Here is a 20576-nt window from a genome sequence, read left to right as displayed (position 1 = left end):
GAAGCCCCCCAACTCCTAATGTAACGCCCAGTTCTGATGCAGAGTGAGCCCGGCTCAGAGGGTGTAGCTGGCAACCGTGCCGGAGGACCCACCATGAAGTAGAACTGCTCGGTCTCCTGCTGGTTGGCTCGCCTCTTGGCGATGCTGGGCTTGCTCAGGTAGGTTTCGGAGACCGTGGACTTCACGGACTCCGTGGAGCGGCTGTGCTGGAAGCACTCGGACACGTCATAGTCCTCAATGGTGACCATGTCCTGGATCGTCTGCAACGTGGCTTCTGTCGTCTTCTTTACCTGGGAGCAGAAATGCGTTTCTCAAGTGAGTGCGTCGCGGCAGCGATCCCGCACACGCTTGGCCAGAGGCTGCTCGGTCAGCAGAGAACAGACGTGGCCCTGGCCCGGGAAGGTCAGAGTCACAAGGGGAGAAAGACAGACACAGTCCTCCCTGCCACCGGGGGGTGGGGGCTCCTTCAAAACGCTCCAAGAAGCGTGCCACTTCATACTGAAGTCCCTATGAATTTCACATATCCCTGGGCAATCTCTCAATCATTCATTCATTCATTTATTATTTTTCAGAGGTGAAAGAACTGGAGACTATTCAGAATATCAAAAGAAGCTCCCAAGCAGGAGGGGACCTGGAAGAGGGTTGCCCTATTTTTGCTTTAAATAACTACCTTTCTTGAGACAGGATCTCTCTGTCCCCCAAGCTGGAGTGCAGGGGCACAGTCATGGCCACCACAGCCTTGATGTCCTGGGCTCAGTAACTCTTCCCCCCTTCAGCCTCCCAAGTAGCTGGGATTACAAGCGTGCACCACCATGCCTGGCTAACTTAAATTTTTTTTTTTTGTAGAGACAATATCTTGCTATGTTGCCCAGGCTGGTCTCAAACTCTTGGCCTCAAGCACTCCTCTAGACTCTTAAATAACTTTTTCAATGGAAGCAAAACGACATACAGAGAAACATAGCCCAGCTGAATGCAGGGCCACAAAGTGAACACACCCATGTGAGCACGACTCAGATCAAGAAATAGTGAACTGCGAGCCCCCTCGGCCTCTCGCAATCACCAGGCACCCTTCCCCACCCACACGGCCACAACTCCAGTTTCTGACATCATAGGTGAGTTGTGCTCTGTGTTGGCCTTTATGCCAGTGAAATCCCATAGCATGTGCGACTTCCTCGTTTCTTTTGCTCAGCTTAGTGAGAACCTTTCATTTCTTGTGAGGGTGGCATTTCACTGTTGAATATCCATGGCAAGAATACATTGTAACTCTCCCTTTTGGCGTTGATAGGCGCCATTTTGAATAATGCTGCTTCGGACCCACTTTTCTTGGGCCACACCATGAGCAGAACAGCTGCTCACAGGCTACGCTGGACAGGCGTCCAAAATGACAGCTGTCATTGACACACCCACCAGCAGAGCGCGAGGACCCCCTCCTCATCGGGTGTATTGCTTGAGGTCATTGAGGTGGGTGGGCAGTGGTAACTCCTTGTGGGTTTTTTCTCCGCCCCCTTGGCTTCCTTAATTTTTTCCCGCAGTTTCTGTATTTTAACACTATGGGGGAGCGTTGGTTTTTTTTTCCAGTTGCTCAGCACAATTTTGCTAAAAGAAACTGTTGGTTGTAGGTGCCGATTATCTTATTTTTATGCAAAAGATGAAACAACAGCTGTTTTTCTTTTTTGTTGTTTTTGTTTTTTGTTTGTTTTTGTTTTTTGTTTTGAGTCAAAGTCACACTCTACTGCCCAGACTGGAGTGCAGGGGTACACTCACGGCCACCCCAGAGTCATCCTGCTGGGCTCCGGCGATCCTTCCGCCTCAGCCTTCCAAGGAGTGGGAACTACAGGCTTGCGCTATCACACCTGGCTAGTTTTTTGATTTATTGTAGAGATGAGGTCTCACCAAGTTGCTCGGGCTGGTCTTGAACCCGTGGGCTCAGGCAATACTCTCACCTGGGCTCCCAAAGCGATTACAGGCTTGAGCCACTGTGTCTGGCCTAGAGCTGTTTTTCTTAAGCAATGGACTCATGGAATGGGTTCTCAATTGATTTGCCTTGAGACTGGTTCAGATGTTGATTAGTATGGGCTTTCTTTACTATTATTGATGTTTGTCAAAAATGTAGGAAAGAGAACATAGTGAATATAAATAACAGTCTTTAAAAACTGACATGATATAGAATCTTTTGTGAGTAAGATATCAGTGTTTAAAAACTCCACAACAAAACGAATCTCACAGGTCCTGTCCATCTAACTGACTAGTCAAGAGACCAGATAATTTTTTTTTTTTTTAATTGGAGTCTCACTCTGTTGCCCAGGCTGGAGTGCAGTGGCACACTCATGGCCACCGCAGCCTGGTCGAGGGTGGGCTCAGGTGATCCTTCTTCCTCAGCCTTCCAAGTAGCTGGAACTACAGGCATGTGCCACCATGCCCCGATAATTTTTTTTTTTCATTGCAGAGTCGAGGTCTCGCCAAGTTGCCCAGGCTGGTCTCAAACCTATGGGCTCAGGCAGTTCTCTCACCTCCGCTGCCCAAAGTGTTGGGGTTACAGGCATGAGCCTCTGCACCCAGCTAGGAGAATATTTCTTAGGACACAAAAGGTACTAATTGTAAAGAAAAGAATTGATCAGCTGATTACATTAAATTTGGAACTTGCTCATCTGGCACGATTGAAAGAGTGAAAGCCACAACACAGAGTGGGAAAAGGCTTTTGCAACTCACATAACTAACAAAAGATTTATATCCATGTCTACAAATCATTAAGGAAAAGACTCATGACCCAGTACAAAATTGAACCAGAGATTTGAACAAGGTGCTGTCGGTGAAGGAGTCCCAAATGGCCTGAAACACGTAATAACGTGCTCAGTCTCATCTAGCAGGGAAATGCGTAATAAAACCACAGATGACCAGGTACAGTGGCTCACACCTGTAACCCCAGCATTTTGGGAGGTTGGGCAGGAGAATCGCTTGAGGTCAGGAGTTCAAGACCAGCCTGGGCAACATAAGGAGACCTTGACTCTACAAAACAAACAAACAAAAAATCCAAGAAAACATAAGGACTCCCCTTGAAGTAATATGAGAACAGGTTTATGGTAATATCTAAGTGCAAAAGGGGAAGTAAGGATGGGAACACTGTATAAACGTAATAAAGTTATCAGCTCATTTTAATTTTCCCATTTTCACTTGGCAAGGACCATAAAAACTTACTCAATTTGGTAGGTCAATATGATAAAAAGTGAACTACAAATGAGCATACAGTGAAATTCTTGTTTTTGTTGACTTGCAAATGTATTTCCCCTTCATTGATGAAAGGTGTTTTTCTGGTTGGCAGTTTCTTCTTTCCGTATATTAAAGATAACTGTTCTTGTTTCAGCTGCCACTACTTTGAATAAAATCTGCTTTTTTTCTCCAACTGTTTTTAAAGTTTTCTCATCTTTGGGTTTCTACAGTTTTGTCACAATGTGTCCAGGCAAGGATATTAAAGATATATTTTTGTCTGGAATTTTTTGGACTTCTTGAGTCTATGTGATGGTTTTCATAAGTTCTGCAAAGTTTTCAGCCTTTATCTTTTCAAATACTGACTCTATCTTCTATTGTTTTTCTTTCTGGGAATTCAATTAGTATATCACTGGTGCTTTCTACAGCTCTTATTCTACTTTTCCGTATTTCATATCTTTTTGTTTTTCTATGCTGCATTTTGATTATTTTCTTCTGATTTGTTTTCTACTTTGATGTTTGCTCTTCATCTATTCTGTCAGATGTTAAAACTGCCCACTGATTCCTCATTTTAGTTACTATGCTTCTTGGTTACTTGAATTCCTGTGAGGTTCATTTTCAAATCTGTTATTTCACTGTTTATTTTTCCCTGTTGAAATCTAAGCTTGGCTTTTATCTCCTTGAACACCGTAAATAGCTCTTTTACAATTTATTTCTGAAAATTCTAACATTTGGAGTTCCTGTGGGTGTGTCTCTGCTGTCTATTATTTCTGCCAGCTATCATTCTGGTTTCTTGTTTCCTCGTGTGTATAATTATCTTTGCTGGACATTTTAGAGTTAGTTGAGGTCTAAGATGATGTTATTCTCCAAAGATAATGTCTATTTTCCCAATCCCTTAAGAGCACTAGTAGTTCAGAATCACTGAATTATTTTTATTGTTCAAAATACTGCATGCTCTTCCTTTTGGAAGATAGGGTTCCTGTATCATAGGCTTCAGGCTTGGCCATGCACCTTGTCCTGGATAATAAAACGTGAAAGGAAGAATCAGCTGAGTTACCCAGTCCAACATTATAGAAAGTGAAAATCTTTTCAAGTACTTTTTTTAAACAACAAAATATTGTTTGGAGCTGGTTGCAGTGGTTCACGCCTGTAATCCCAACACTTTGGGAGGTCAATGTGGGAGGATTACTTGAGCCCTGAAGTTCAAGACCAGCCAAAGCAGCTTGATGATGCCCTGTCTGTATAACATTAAACAAAAAATTAAACAGAAACCGCCCGAACAAAACAAAACAAAAAACTCCACAAAGTCATCATGGACCAACAGAAAAATCAGTACTTGTAGTTTGTCTTAAAATAGAACCATCTCCTCATACCCAACCATCCACAAATTCAAACAGCTGTGGATCAAAAATATTTTTTAAAAAACATAAAAATAATACAACCATAAAAAATAATACAAATTTAAAAATAATGCAGTATAACGGGTTACTTTGTTTTAGGTATTTTAAGCAATCTCAAAATGGTTTAATGTACACAGAAAAATGTGGACAGACTATATGCAAATGTGACATCACGTATAAGGGGCTTGAGTGTCCTCTGATTTAGGTATTTGTGGGAGGTCCAGGAAGCAATCCTCTTTGGATGCCAGGTGATGACTGTGATCTGGAAATGTGTTGGAATTCAGCAATTCAAGTGTGTTTCAGTGAGCTTCTGAGCACACAGTTACGTGACAGTGTTTTACCAGAGCCATGCTCTCCTGCGTGAGAGACCCGGGGTAGCAGCCATCAAACACGTGATCTATCAAACATGTTAGATATGTGCGTCCCACGCGCACACCAAGACCCAGAACCAGCAACTCTGGTTTCCTTCTTTTCTTCAACTTCCTTCTCAGAAGCAACGGTGTCACAGCTAAATTAGGAATTATCAGGAAGAAGAAGGGACGTGACAGAAGCCACCAGACACTCCGTCTGGGACAGCCCGTCATCCCACGGGAAGCTCTCAATAAAGAGTCACAGCAGCTTCCAACCCACACATGCTGTGCAGGTCACAGGGGGCCCACGGAGGCCAGCGGGAAGCAGCTTGCAGGAGCCTGGTCCCCACGCCCCCACCCCCCTCCACAGAAGGAAGACGCAGTGGGTCTGGTGGAAGGAGCTGCCCCAACGTGGCACGGAGTATGAGAAAACCAGGAGGACCCTTGTGCTGGGGGCTGCCCCAGCAGCCTGAACTCTGGGCCACAGAGGACGAATGACCGAGGCTGGGGGTGACGACCGGGCTCCTGCACACAGGCCCTGTCGCTACCAGGACATGATGTCACTGGGAGAACAAGAGAGTCCTCTCGACGGTCTCCTTCCCTAAACACACTGTACCTGTTGCAAAGACAAACCGGCAGCTCACGGCTTACACCACCGACGTGAGTTGACTCGCAGGTCCGGGGACTGGAAGTCCCAGGTCAGGGTGTGGCTCTGTGGGGTCCGTTCCTTCTGAGTGGATACAGTGCCACAGCCTCACTCAGTCCTGCGGGCTGTGAGGGATGGAGCTGCCCCAGCCTCTCTCCTTGGCTTGCCGATGGTGGTCTTCTCTCTGCATCTCCCCACCTCGTCTCTCTCTCTGGGTCTCGGGGTCCCTGGGTCCCAATTCCCCGCAAGCTCTCGAGAAATAAGGACACCAGTCCTGTAGAGCCCACCCTGACCTCCCTGTGATCCAATGGCCTCTGTGAAGACCTTATCTTCTCATAAGATCACATTCTTCGCCACCAAGGGACTCCACCATGTGAATGTGGGGGGACACTGTTCATGCCACAGCAACCCCAGACTGTTTTATGGCACTGGATCATGCACCTGACGTAACCATCCTCGAGGACTCGCTCCTGTGTCTGTGAAGGCGCCCCTCGGTCCGTCCTTCCCTCCCCGCCTAACTCTTTCCTCCTGGCCATCATGGAAACTTGGATGTACTTCAATGACAGCACAGTGTCGTTTCAGATGTATTAAAGGCGCAGAAAGGGACCACGCACACATGCCCACACAGCTTGGATCAATGCCGTCATTAGTTGGCCAAAGGCGCAGAAACTCACAGCCAGTGGAGGCCGCCAGAGGCAGAGGCGAGGCAGAGCACCCGGCAAGGCCGTCCCTCATTCCCCGGACCCTAAGCGGGGAGTGGATGCTCGCGACCCTGTCTGTTGGGGAAGGTGTTATCAGACTTGGAAAAATAGTCCCTTTTGCTGTCCCATACTTTGTCGGGGGGTGCAAAGGTCACATCACCATCCAGAGGAATTCAAGCTAGCGGTCTGTTTTTGAACCCCATTTCTTCCCCTCAATGATGTAACTTAATCCAAGGACGAAAACAGCATCCCTGCCCGGGGGTCTCCGAACACAATCTCTGCCTTCAACTGTGTCTCTGAAAACCTGTTTCCCTGCAGGGCACCCGCACTCGGATTTATGAGACCCATGCAAGGACCTGACCTGAGCCTGGTCTGAGGACTGTGGTCCCAAGTCCATGTCTCACAAGTACCTGCCACCTTGTTGAGAGATCTATGTTCCCAGCTATGGCAGAAGCAATGAAAGTTGGGGACAGCTTATTAACCACTGAACCATTGTAGCTCCAGTGACTAGCACAGTGCCAGCACACAGCAAGCAACAGAAAAGTTCACTGCAAGAAGGGTGGATGTAGACGTCATCCTCCCGTCAAATCCATGGAAGCCCAAGAACACTGAGTGCACACCAATGGTGTGCGGTCTCCCTGCTGAGAGCTGTCCTGAGCTCTGCCGCCAGCCTCGGGGCGCCCCGTCCCAAGACTCATTTTTATACCCTTTCTAGAAAGTCTCATTTCCCTTGGTATTTTCTTCAGTGATTTACAGATTATTTGAAACAAAAAACACAGACAGGTGAAGACACTCGATCCTGTTTTCAATTTTGGCCATGATGATGTCATTGAAAGGATGACAGTGATTTTTTTTTTTGAGTCAGAGTCTCAGTCTGTCACCCAGGCTGGAGTGCAGTGGTGCACTCATGGCCACCACAGCCTCGACCTGCTGGGTTCAGGTGATCTGTCCGCCTCAGCCTTCCAAGTAGTTGGAACCACAGACGCGTGTCACCCTGCCTGGCTCATTTTTTGATTTATTGTAGAGACGAGATCTCTCCAAGTTGCCCAGGCTGGTCTCGAAATCCTGGACTCAGGCAATCCTCTCCCCTCTGCCTCCCAAAGTGCTGGAATGACAGGTGTGAGCCACCGTGCCTGGCTGACCTTTGACTTGGGCTTTTACCAGTACCTCATCGGTGGACGGTTGCAAGCAGGGCAGAGACACGTAAGTAGGGAAAAAAGAAGTGAAAGGCCACAGAGATGATCTCAAACAGAGACGAGGGTCTGATGGCCGATTTATATGACACAGGACTCTGCTGTGTCATGGGTACCATGGGAATTGCTTTTTTGGGGGGAGGGTGATGAGCTTTTTCTACCCTAGGTAGGGGGTGTAACTAAAATGTCTCTTATTCCTCCAACTACCCATGCCATGAAAATGGTCTCGAATGGCTGCCTGAAATCTTGCTCATTATTGTTAAGTATCTTGTGTAACGAATCTATTTTTGGAACTGTCTGTGAAACAGCAAGCTGTTGGTGAAAAACTGGAAGTGGTGCTGGGACAATGTATATGAGGTCATCAGTTCATTCACCATTGCTGCCAACTCATTGAGGAACCATGGCGTCTCTCTTTCGCGTTCCCCTCTGCAGGATAAATCTACTGTCATTTAAGAGAGACTGGCTGTTTCGAGTATGAGAGGGTTCCACTCACAGCACAGAAATGACATGCTGATGAACACTTTATTTTCTGGACGCAGTATTAAGACAAGTTGTCTGGGTTGAGCAGTGGCTCATGTCTGTAATCCCAGCACTTGGGGAGGATTGCTTGAGGCTAGGAGTTGGAGACTAGCCCGGGCAATATAGAAAGATCCTGTGTCTACACATTTAAAAAAAAAATTAGCTAGGTGTGGTGGAATGCGCTTATAGTCCCAGCTACTTGGGAGGCTGAGATGGAAGGATTGCTTGAGCCCAGTCAAGGCTGCAGTGAGCCATGAGTGTACTTCAGCCTGAGTGACAGCATGAGACCCCATTTCTAGGGGGAAAAAAAGGCCAAATTATCTAAAAATGGGGCAAACTTGTTAAAATCAATGCTGTCCTAAAAAATATGAAAGGTAGTTGTTTTGCTTAATGTAATTCATTTTTCTTGTTCTTTGGCTGTATAGATACGGAGAGGGAAGAGAATATCCAAGAAGAGGGAACGGTCATTCACTGGGAATGAGCCAGAGGCCCGGTGCTGAATGAAAGCAGCCACAAGAATGACTGAGCAGAAACCCTACACAGTCTGAGAAAGCAGAAAGACGGGGCGCCATGAGCTTGGGAAGAGCCTAGAAAACATTTACGATGAGAAAAGCAGAAGAGGTCATTTTGCTTTTTTTTTTTTTTTTTGAGTCAAATTCTCACTCTGTCGCCCAGGCTGGAGTGCAGTGGCACGCTCATGGCCACCCCAGCCTTGACCTGCTGGGCTCAGGCTATCCTTCCATTTCAGTCATCCAAGTAACTGGAACTATATGCACGTGCCACCAGGCCCAGCTAATTTTTTGATCTATTTTATTTTATTGTAGAGACAAGGTCTCGCCATGTTGCCCAGGCTGGTCTTGGTGTGGGCTCAGGCAATCCTCTCACCTCGGCCTCCCAAAGTGCTGGGATGACAGGCACGAGCCACCACACCCGGGTGAGTTTGCTTTTTAAAAGTGTCTTTGAGGCCGGGCCCAGTGGCTCAGCCTGTCATCCCAGCACTTTGGGAGGCCGAGGCGAGTGGATTGCCTGCACCCGCGGGTTTGAGATCACCCTGGGCAACTTGGAGCGACCTCGTCTCTACAATAAAATAAAAATAAGATAGCTGGGCGTGGTAGCGCACGTCTGTAGTTACAGCTACTTGGAGGACTGAGGCGGAAGGATCACCGGAGCCCAGCAGGTTGATGCTGGGGTGGCCATGAGTGTGTGCACCACTGCACTCCAGCCTGGGCAAAGGAGTGAGACCCCAACTCAAAAAAATAAAAATAAATAAATAAATAAAAGTTGTCTTTGAGAGTAAGGCTTATTCCTGTTTCACTTCGAAGTTTTAATACACAGTTATACTCATAAAGTAATTAAAAAGGGGGAGTAAGTTTGTGTGCCACAACACACAGGAGAAAGTAGTACATATTTGTTGATGGTAGCCAGGGCATGGTGTGTATATATATATGCATACATATATTTTTTAATTAGCTGAGTGTTGGCATCTGTAGTCCCAGCTACTTGGGAGGTTGAGGTGGGAGGATCACCTGAGCCCAGGAGGTCAAGGCTGCGGTGTATTATGATCGTGCTACTGCCCTTCCAAGTCTGGGCAATAGAACAAGACCCAGTCTCAAATACATAAATAAATAAAAATAAATATTCCATGCCAGACTGCCTGGAAGTTGGAATCACAAGATGGAGCCGTCATGGAGGCCAACATGCAGCATAATAAAATTCAAAGCTCAGTTTTCAAAGTTGAAAAGGGAAAGTGTGAGGTGACGATCAATGTCTCACTCCATTATGAATCCTCATCGACCCCACATGCAACTAAATTTTTCTGAAATCTTTATTTATTTAATTTTGTCAGAGTCTCACTCTGTTCCCCAGGCTGGCATGCAGTGGTCCAGTCACTGTCCGCTGTCGTCTTGAATTCCTGACTGACTGGGACTACTGGTGTGCACCACCATGCTTGGCCAATTTTTTTTATTTTTTGTAGTGATGAGGTCTCGTTATGTTGCTCAGCCTGGTCTCGAACTCCTGGGCTCAGGCGATCCTCCTGCCTCAGCCTCCCAAAGTGCACAGATTATAGGCCTGAGCCACTGCGCCCAGCCTTAAACATTTACTTTTGACCTTTTTCTACTTACGACTACACTGAGGTCATTTCACAAATGTAGACTGCTTTTTTTGCTTGTTTGCTTTAAGGCAGGTGATATGAACTCAAATATCCTTAAGGGCCAAGCAAGTAATGAAAGTGAGGCAAGCGGGCGGAGTGGGGAGTATGGCAGGCAGCAAGCACCTTCTCGTGTCGAGGGAACTGGGCGTTGTCCTGCAGGAATGCAGGCCTCGTGTGAGCAGTCTGCACATCTTTTCAGAAGCTGAATACTGACATTTTTATGAACATTTCCCACTTTTTGAATGGTAGCAACTAACTTTTAAAAACCAAGCACTATACAGCAAACAAAATGTGTCACAGGGAGACAGGGCTGTGGGCTGTCTTCATGGACGCTGTCCTCTGAGAGGCCTCTGACGGCTTCAGGTGGTGCCAACTATTTAGGGCCCCCGACAGCTTCAGGGGGTATCTACTACTCAGAGCAGTCTCAAATGGTGCGAATGGCTCATGTCCTGTCTGGCCGCACCATCTATGTTTCTGTAGACGCGGGTGAAATTCTCCTCCAGCTCTGGCGTTTTCCCTGGGCAGCCATGATGACGCTTCCTTGGACTCTTTCTGTGAGCAGTGAACTGTGTGTACATCTGTGAGTTTTGGACTGTATGAGTGTGTGCTCGTCTGTGAGCTGTGGACTGTGTGATTTGTGTACGTTTTGAGGTGTGGACTGTGTGAGTGGGTACACGTCTCTGAGCTGTGGACTGTGTAAGTGCATGTAAATCTATAAGTTTTGGACTGTGTGAGTGTGTGTGCCCATCTGTGAGCTGTGGACCGTGTGAGCTGTGTATGCTTTGAGCTGTGGACTGTGTGAGTGTGCATGTTTGCACAGAGCTAGGGTCTCATGCACGTGTTTCTTCACTTGTGTATCTGGGTTTGATCCCCACGTGTCAGTTTTCTGTCCTTGCTCCCATCGGTGGAAGACGGGGCAGTGTCCTTTGGTAGAGAAGAGGGCTGCCCAGGTACCCCAAAGCAGCCATGACCGCTGGGCTGTTCCCCAAATGACGTGTTATGTTCCTGTTCTCATGTAGACAGAGGGGGTGACTCACTCCTCTGTGTTCTCTCCACGCCTGGCCACACATCTGGGCTGAAGGTGCTCGCCACACAGATGTGTCCTGAGCTGAGCTGAGTTGCAGGAACACGCCTGTTCCCTGGGCCCCAGCAGCTCGGGTCCGTCTGACCTCGGCTTCCCCTGGCCCCCACCTCCCAGGAGAGCCAGCTGGTAACCGAAGTGTTCTATCCTCCAGGGCACTGTGGTGTAGACGGAAACACCGTTTCTTCCGCCTATTCCAATGGAATCTACTGACTGTCAGAAACCTAATTTAAATCTCACTCCCTTTGGGAGCCCCTCTCCTCGCCAGTCAATTCTGTTCTGTAGCCAGCGCATCAGAAACCAACGGTCACGCTGACAAACACCAGGGTGATCCACTTCATCTGCTTCTTCGGCTAGTTAGTTTAAACTTGCATTTAAAGTTTCATTTTGTAGTTCGTAGGTTTTTAACGTCTTAATTTAATTTTTCCTTATTTTAGAGACAAGGTCTTACTCTGTCGCCCGAGCTGGAGTACAGTGGTGTGATCACAGCTCACTGTGGCCTCCCTCCTGCTGGGAATTGTCTCAAGAAATCCGGCCTCAGCCTCCTGAGTGCTCCAACTCATTTTTAAAAGTTAGCTTCACAAAGCACTGCCTGCCTCTGTCAGTTGATGAGGACACTGTGCTTCTCCACATCATGGCATTGAGGGTCACAAACTCAAAGGCCTGCAGAGGCCAGACAGGTAACACGAAGTGTCCCCAGCAGGAGAGCAGGGAGTTGAATGACTCTGGCCAGTAGAATTCAAACCCCAGCTCTTCATGACGCAGTGCAGGGCCAGCGCGGCCAGGCTTTTTTTTCTTTTTAAAGTCAAAACATTGGGAGCCAAATAAAACAGGTCTGTGAGCTGCCAGTTTTGACCTCGTGTCCAGTACACTCATTTTCCTCGAGTTTAGAAAATGTTTTCCAAATAAAACAGCAGGAGGATGTGTATAAAAAAATCTGAAGTCACTAGAAACACAAACTGTGGCTCCAACAGTCTGCAGAACACCACCCTCGGCTCTGAAACACTCCCTCGAGGACAGCACTGACTTTCCTTAAGCAAGGCTCATTTGCGGGACCTGGTGCGGACATCTCACGGGCTGCACCTCAACTACTCAACCCAATAAGGGCTGATTCAGTTCCTACAGGAATAATGAAAGGCAGGAAGCCACATGGGTTTTGACCGGTCTGGAAACACATCGTCCTTCTTCACAGAAGCAAATACCCATAGCTCAACACATACCCGGGGGATTCAGGTAACATGGCATGAAAGTGGGTTTTGATCTCTCACTGTATCACTGTGAGTTATATTTCTCTCTCTGGCCCACATTCCCTCCTGTTGGGAAGTGTCTCAAGAAACTCATCGCTTTCGTAGGGGCTGTTGACCACAGAACAGGCCGGCCCATGAAAGACCCTCACTTCCTGGAGTTAATGGCCAGATTGAAGTACACCTGGCTTTGGCCTGATCAGGGCTCAGTCAGTCCTATTTCTGAGAAAGGACGCTGGGATGGGGAGAGCCGGCAGGCTATGCGGGGGACCCGGACCACAGAACTCTCGTCTGTCCCCCCAACCCTCCCGACACACATGAGGAAATGACTTCAAAGTGTTGAAAAAGGAGAGAGAAATTCCTGATAATATCATCTGAACACAAATGCAGTAACGCCTGAGGCGTCTGCAAATATTGAGCAGTAAGTTAACTTTTTAACTTGAGTCAGTTTGATTTGAGTTCCTGTAAATTACAAGGGAGAGCCCTGACTAATGCAAGAAACCTCTGTGGTTCACATTTGCATTTTAGGATTCAAATAAGTTAATTTCAGAAACAGTCAACTGAATTATACAATTGCTTCCTGGTTCGACATATATTCCTAATTCACATTTGGTATTCTAGCCATTGAAAGACATGAATGCCAGCAAACAAACGGTTTTTTATTCTTATTCAAGAACCATTTCAAAATATGATTTTGCACTAATTATATCTACAATGCTATGCCGAATACCAAAAATATGGAGACTGTAGGAAAGCATAAGGAAAAGGTAAACAAGTTAATTTCGAAAGTTAGGATTAAATGAATATGTCAGTCAAGAGGTCCATGGTATGACAAGGGACCCCCCAAAAACCCAGAATGATCTTTTGGAGGGCAGGCCCCTTACAGTACACTCAGAATTTGTTCCTCCAGGCTGAAACGGTCAACCATAGTTTTTAATCTGGAAATTTTGAGCAAGTTGCATCCCAGTTTTCTGCCCATACCGCACTGAGTGTTCAGCAGTTTTGGACTCAAAACAGCAAGACCACCCCCATGCCCCACCATCCCTATTCACCTGATCTCACCTGGAACGGCTTTTTTTTTGTTTTGTTCCCCTGGATGAAAAAACTCCTCCAAGGGAAAGGTTTTGCTGATGTGAAAGAGGTGAAACACAAAAACGGCAGAATCACTAAAAGGCATCCAAATGGATGAGTTCAAAAACTGTTTTGAGCAGTGGTGGGAAAAGCATCTCAGTAGGTGTAGTGCATCAAACAGAGAGTGCTTTGAAGGTGACTGAAGTTTAGATACGTAGGAATACATACACACTTTTTAGTAAACAAATTCCAGTTTTTTGGGGCCCCCTTCGTATATTTTCAGACCTGATAATCTGTGGGAACTACTTTCAGTATGAATACACAATTTAAGCAAAAAAGGGGTGTTTGCATGTGCTTGAGGGGGTGCAGGAGTTGAAGGTCGAACACAGGCTCTTTGCATTTCTCCTTTGGGGGGGGATGGCAGGAGCCCTGCAGCCAAGAATGCACGAGGAAAGAAGAGGCTGCGTTTGGCGTAGAAGCACGCCATGGTCGTGGGGGCACACCCCTGGGGGACGCCTGAATCCCGACCTGGGGGGCGGAAAGCATGCTCACCTCCTCATTCTCGATCTTGAGCGTGGCGAGACGGGACTGCAGTTGCTGATACCTGAGCATAAGCTCCGCCTGGACCGGCTGCTGGGCGCTGACCTGGCACACCTGGTGGGGGACCAGAAGCCACAGTTACGACAGGGCACCTCGGCCGGCCTCCAGGGGCGCAGCTCTGCACGTTGGGGTCTCGCTATGTTGCCCAGGCTGGAGTGCAGCGGCACATTCATGGCTCACTGCAGCTTCGACCTCCTGAGCTCAGGCGATCCCCTCCTGCCTCCGCCTCCCAAGTCGCTGAGACTACAGGCCATGCCACTGTACCCAGCTGGTTTTTAAGATTCGTTTTGTAGTGATGAGGTCTCACTGTGTTGCCCCTAAACTTCACTTTTAAAGACACTGCAGAGCCGGGCATGGTGGTTCACGCCTAGAACCCCAGCACTTTGGGAGGCCGAGGTGAAAGGATTGCCTGAGCCCACGGGTTCAAGACCAGCCCGGGCAACTTGCTAAGACCTCATCTTTACAATAAGTCACAAAATTAGCTGGGCGTGGTAGCATGTGCCTGTATTTCTGGCTACTTGGAAGACTGAGGTGGAAGAATAGCCGGAGCCCAGCAGGTCAACGCTGGGATGGTGGTGAGTATGCCACTGCATTCTAGCCTGGGCGACGGAGTAAGACTCCAATTCAGAAATAAATAAATAAATAAAGACACAACAGAATGCAGTGGGCTGGCTGGGACTTGGGAAACGTCGGCTGCAGGAAGACAGGCTCTAAGAAAGTGCCGTTCCTGCGCGGAGCCTTCGAGGCTGAAGGCTTGCTCGTGGCATTCTCAATGCCCACAGTGCAGAGGAGAAGGACAGAGGACAGCTCAGGCAGTCATACAGGCCTCAGCAGAGAAGGCAGCCGGGTCTCCTGGGTGGTGTGTGGGCCTGGATCCACTCGGTTGTACCTGAATCCCAGCTTGGCCACCCACTAGCCGGGTGACCGCGGTACGTTACGAAACCTCAGCCTTCTCATCTGTAAAATGGGGATGATAAGAGTTCTTGACTACCACAGGGCAGTTGTGGGAAAGACGTGAGACTGTGTGCACAGGGAACTTAGAACAGTGCCTGGCACAAAGTCCTAAGAACACGGGAATGATTGTTCATCTTTTAACTGCAGCTTACCGTGAACTCAAGAGATCACTTGTCTTAGGCCTTAGTAGAAGATATTAGGCCATGATCTCAATTACGGACAAGGTCAAAGATAGAGCACTGTTAAAATTGCACCAGAAATAATTTCTCCTCCTCTTCCTCGTCCCAGACATGCTCTTGGTTGATGAGAGTTCTTCCGAGGGAGTTTCCAAATCATCAGAGATCCCTGTCCCCAGCAGAGCTGGCCATGAGGAGTGGCAGCAAGTTCACTTGTTAAATAATAGTGATAGGAGTAATAGTAGCCTGCCATCCAGCACTCTGGGAGGTCAAGGCGAGAGGATTGCCTGAGCCCAGAGGTTCGAGACCAGCCTGGGCAACTTGGCGAGACCTCATCTCTACAAGATATCAAAAATTAGCTGGGCATAATGGCACACACCTGTGGTTCCAGCTACCTGGAAGGCTGAGGCGGAAGGATTGCCTGAGCCCAGCAGGTTGAAGCTGCAGTTACCATGAGTGTGCCCCTGCACTCCAGCCTGGGTGACAGAGGGAAACCCAGACTCAAAAATTTAACAAAAAGGAGTAATAGTAACACCACTCACATCCAACTTAAGTCACTCGTCGGTGACATTTCTACGTTTAACACACCCACCACTGAAAAACTAAAACAGCTACCTCGTTTGACTTTGGAAAGACCGGATAAATGACTTATTCAGCTTGTCAAAATTCATGCGCTATTTACATAAAAACTGCCTACCATTTAATTCACTCTATCAAACACAAATGAAATCCAATCGGAAATATAGCAGGGACAGATGCATATAACATTTATATAATCTTGTATGTCTTAATATTTGGTGATTCAGAAAAAATATGACATTAGGGGAATCTGCCATGGATGTTATTATTACAGTTATTTTAAACAACAGCCTGTTACCACAATAAGCTAAAACTGAGTTTTTCTCTCTGAGTTTTGTGGTGCCCAGCTGGGACACAGCATGCTCCATGAGCTGGTTTGCTTGTCTTCACCAGTCCATGACAATAATATAAACTATAACTCATAATCAAGTTAAATGAATATTTTTGGTGAAACAGGGTAGCAAGGCAATTTCATATAAAGGATGTAAGACATAATGATAATTTCAAATGCCCATGTTACCACTTTGGAGCCCACTTGAGTCTTTAAAAATATTTTGCACTTTTCTACCTTTCTTTCATTCTCCTGCTATTTACAATGACTTTTCCTCATGGGAATCTTTAAATCAGCATTACAGGGAGTCTTTGGACAGATTCTACTGGAACTGGCAAGATGTTTGGCTTTTAATTTAAATTTGAATGTCTTGAGTGGAAGAAGAACTCTCCAGCTATTCTGGGATGGCTGAGTGCTGACACCCAGGCATATCGGCACTTCTGTCCGTCTGGCCTCTGTAGGTATTTGTGTGTTTGACCCTTGCTTTGCTATTATGCAGAGATCCTTCGCAAAGGCGGGGGAGAGAGAAGAACCAGGAATGATGACCAAAGTAGGTGAGGAGAGAGACACGTGGAGAGATGATTCAGTCATTTAAAAACCATCAAGCACTGACCTCATCGCCCATGTGAGACTGAAACTCAAACTTCACTGGCGGGCAGAATGCAGCTGGGTACATCTCCATGAACCTCTGCTTATCATTCCTGGGCTCTAAATTGTCGACTGCGTTCTCAATAATGTCTAAGCCTTCATGTCTCGAGGTTTCAAGGTTATACTCCGCAGAGAGGTATGTCCTAAGGGCTCTGTTCAGACTTGCGTGGTAGCCAAGATCACAGCACTTGAGAAAGAAAAGAACAGCAGATACACAAATTAAGGCAACATTGGTCAAAGGCCGAAATGCTAGACCTGCAACTATGAAACTCTTCGAAGAAAACATAGGGGTAAACTCTCCATAACATTAGTTTCTTGGATATGACATCAAAAGCCCAAGCAACAAAAGAAATTAGATTATAAATTAGATTTCATCAAGAGGGAAGACTTTTGTGCTTTAAAAGACACTGTCAAGAAAGTGAAAAGACAATTCACAGAATGGGGAAGAAATTGTAAATCATCATATATAAAGAACTTTTACAATTCAATAATAAAAAGACAAGGCCCAATTAAAAAATGGTCAATGGCTCTGAATAGACATTTTTTCAAAGAAGATATACAGAAGGTCAACAAGCACATGAAGAGATGCTTGGCATCACTGGTCACCATGGAAACACAAATCAAAACCTCAATGAGGTACCACTTCACGCCCATGAGGATGACTGTAATCGATCACACAGACAAGAGCAAGTGTTGGAGAGCGTGTGGAGACGTTGAAATGTACGTGCACTGCCAGTGGGAATGTCAAAAGGAGCAACCACTTCAGAAAACAAGCTGACAGTTCCTCAGAAGGTTAAACATCGAGTCACCATATGACTCAGCAAATCCACTCCTAGGAACACACCCAAGAGAAATGACAACACATTTCTTTTTTTTTGAGTTGGAGTCTCACTCTGTCGCCCAGACTGGAGTGCAGTGGCCGCTCTCGGCCACCATAGCCGCGACCTGCTGGGCTCCAGCGATCCTTCCGCCTCAGCCTTCCAAGTAGCCAGAATTGCAGGCATGCGATACCAAAGCCCGGCTGATTTTTTGATTTATTGTAGAGATGAGGTCTCGCTGCCCAGATGGGTCTCGAACCTGCGAGCTCAGGCAATCCACTCACCTCAGCCTCCCAAAGGCACGGGATTACAGGCTGAGCCACCGAGCCCGGCTGACAACACATTTCTACACAAAAACTTGTTCACGAATGTTCATGGCGGGAACAAGCTGGGAATGGGAGGCTGAGGCGAAAGGGTCGCTTGAGTCCAGGAGTTCGAGACCAGCCTGGGCAACATAGTGAGACCCCGACTCCACAAAAATTAAAAAATGAGCCAGGTGGGGTAGCGTGTGCCCACCTATAGTCCTAGCTACTCAGGAGGCCGAGGCAGAAGAATCACTTAAGCCCAGAAGGCTGAGGCTGTGGTAGCCATGATCACACCACTGCATTTCAGCCTGGGTGACAGAGTGAGACCCTGACTCAAAATAATAATAATAATAGGTAAAAACAGTCGAAAAGTCCACAAACTAGCAAATAAACAAACTGTGCTATAGCTGCAATGAAATACCATTCAGCCATAAAGAGGAAGCACTGGCACATGCTACAACATGGATGAACTCTGCAAACATTACACTGAGTGCAAGAAGAAGTCACTAAAGACCCTACATGATTCCACTGATATCCAATGTCCAAACAGGCAAATCTCTGAAGACACCGAGGACACGGCAATTGCTGGACTGGGGGAGGGAGGAATCAGGGGCAAAGACTGAGGGCTGCAGGATTTCTTTTTGGACAATGAAATATTCTGAAATTGACAGTGATGATAGATACACAACTAGATGCTTGATGGGTGAACTCCATCGCGTGTGAGTTCTATCTCACTAGAGCTGTTAAAAAAGTAAAAGAAGCAAAGCCTGAACACTGAAAGAATGAAGAAAGGGTATTCAGGTTTTATTTGTACAATGTGGAGACTGACACAATAATCTACTAAAAGTCACATAGGTTGCAGAGTGTCTGTGATATTTTGGACTTGCATATTTTATTGAAGACTTGGGAACAATCTACTCTCTTAGATATGGGAAGTACAGGTCTGGATCTGCCAAGATGGTCTGGGATGCCTGCCTTCACGCTCCCAGGATATAGTCCTTAAATAAGAAATGATGGGCTGGGTGCCTGTAATCCCAAATGATGGCTCAAGCCTGTAATCCCAACACTTTGGGAGGCCGAGATGAGGGGATTGCCTGAGTTCATGGGTTCAAGAACAGTCCGGGTTACTTGATGAGACCTCGTCTCTACTATAAATCAAAAAATGAGCCAGGCATGCTAGCGTATGCCTGCCATTCTGGCTACTTGGAAGGTTGAGGCGGAAGGATCACCGGGTCCAGCAGGTCAATGCTGAGATGGCCGTGAGTGTGCACTTCAGCCTGGGCAATGGAGTGAGACTACAACTTGGAGGAAAAAAAAAAAAGAAATGATGGCCAACATTTGCATATGGAGCTAGAATTTTGTTGAGCATTCCTAGAAATACAAGAACTTTGAGATTCTTCACTTTAATCCATACTTGTATCTATTTTGTTACATTGCCCTTTAAGAGAATATGAGCAGAAGAAAGAATATAACTCTGGAAATTTGCTACCAATTACTGACAGCTTAATTTTACATTTGTACCTAAATGCGTATAAGTCACTTACAGAGGAAACACGTGACTTTAAAGGTCAAAAACCAGGTCCTTTTCAGTGAAGTTTAATCAATTCAATGGGACTCCATCCAACTCGCTAATTGGCCATCGATTGAATGCCAAGGAATTTGTTAGGTTCTAGGCATGTGAAGACTGGACCCTAGTAAACTATCTCCATTCTCAAGGAATTTGAACAGAAGCTGTTTGTTAGTTTGCTTCTCCAATAGTGGGGGGGGGGCACCCAGGAAGTCACCTTTGTCCAAGGATGGCACCAGGATGTGACCCGTCAGATCTGCCCCTAGGAAGGGACACATCGAATCACTGGCTTGTCCTGAGAAACGCCACCCTATTTCACTCCAGTCTTCAATTTCAGAATTTTAAAATTTGAGATTTTACATGTAAAGATATTCTAAAATCTTGCTATTCCAAGTTTGGACTATGAAACTAGCAGCAGTGGCATTACCAGAGGGACTCGTTAGACCCAAGGGATCTTGGGTCCCAGCCCTGACCTAGTATTTCAGAATCTGAAATTTAAAAGGATCCACAGGTGATTCACAGGCACATTACAAGTCTGAGAACCATAGCCCTAAAACAGTCATAAAAAAAAAGGCCCTGCAACTCTATCTTTTGGGGGTACTGTTTCCCCAGGCAGGTGAGTGGACTCGATGAAAGATGACCTGATCTGAAAAATCAGAAAGCAGCTGCGACATCACATTTACAAATACATGCAGAACACAGTTGTGAGACGCAGCCATCAGTCTCAACATTAGCACATTTCCAGGGGGAATCCACAGCGCTCAAATATAAAGACTGACTCATCTTGGTTAATTTAGAAATTCTAGTCTCAGACATGTGACCTTCTCGTTTATTCGTTCTGCTTTTCACAACCCATGATGGTTCTGTGTAACTGTTTAATACACATCAGAGTGACTGAAAAATTATTCTATCTTTCAGTAACGCCTCATTTTATGAAAACACAAATTTGTAGACATGACCTTATTTCTTGGAGATGTACCAGCATTTAAAAACATCCCCCAAGTCTGAAAAAACACGGATTCTACCTGATTATACTA

At 46.5% G+C, this 20576-nt stretch overlaps 1 protein-coding gene across 1 annotated transcript in view; it reads right to left on the bottom strand.

Annotated features, from left to right (window-relative positions):
* SRGAP1 (SLIT-ROBO Rho GTPase activating protein 1) overlaps window positions 1-20258 on the bottom strand; it is an 86840-nt gene extending 66582 nt beyond the window's left edge. Inside the window, exons 1-4 of the mRNA XM_021711460.1 lie at window positions 20181-20258; window positions 16815-17036; window positions 14114-14215; window positions 93-290 (exon numbers count right to left, since the gene is read on the bottom strand). Of these exons, the coding sequence (XP_021567135.1) occupies window positions 93-290; window positions 14114-14215; window positions 16815-17036; window positions 20181-20258 (600 nt within the window). The remainder of the gene's footprint in view (window positions 1-92; window positions 291-14113; window positions 14216-16814; window positions 17037-20180) is intronic.
* Window positions 20259-20576: the final 318 nt, after the last annotated feature.

This window comes from Carlito syrichta, unplaced genomic scaffold (genome assembly GCF_000164805.1).
Source record: "Carlito syrichta isolate Samal-C Ts95f unplaced genomic scaffold, Tarsius_syrichta-2.0.1 Scaffold302305, whole genome shotgun sequence".
Lineage (NCBI taxonomy): Eukaryota > Metazoa > Chordata > Mammalia > Primates > Tarsiidae > Carlito > Carlito syrichta.
The sequence above is the reverse complement of the archived record's forward strand: the minus strand, read 5'-3'. Positions and strand labels throughout refer to the sequence as shown.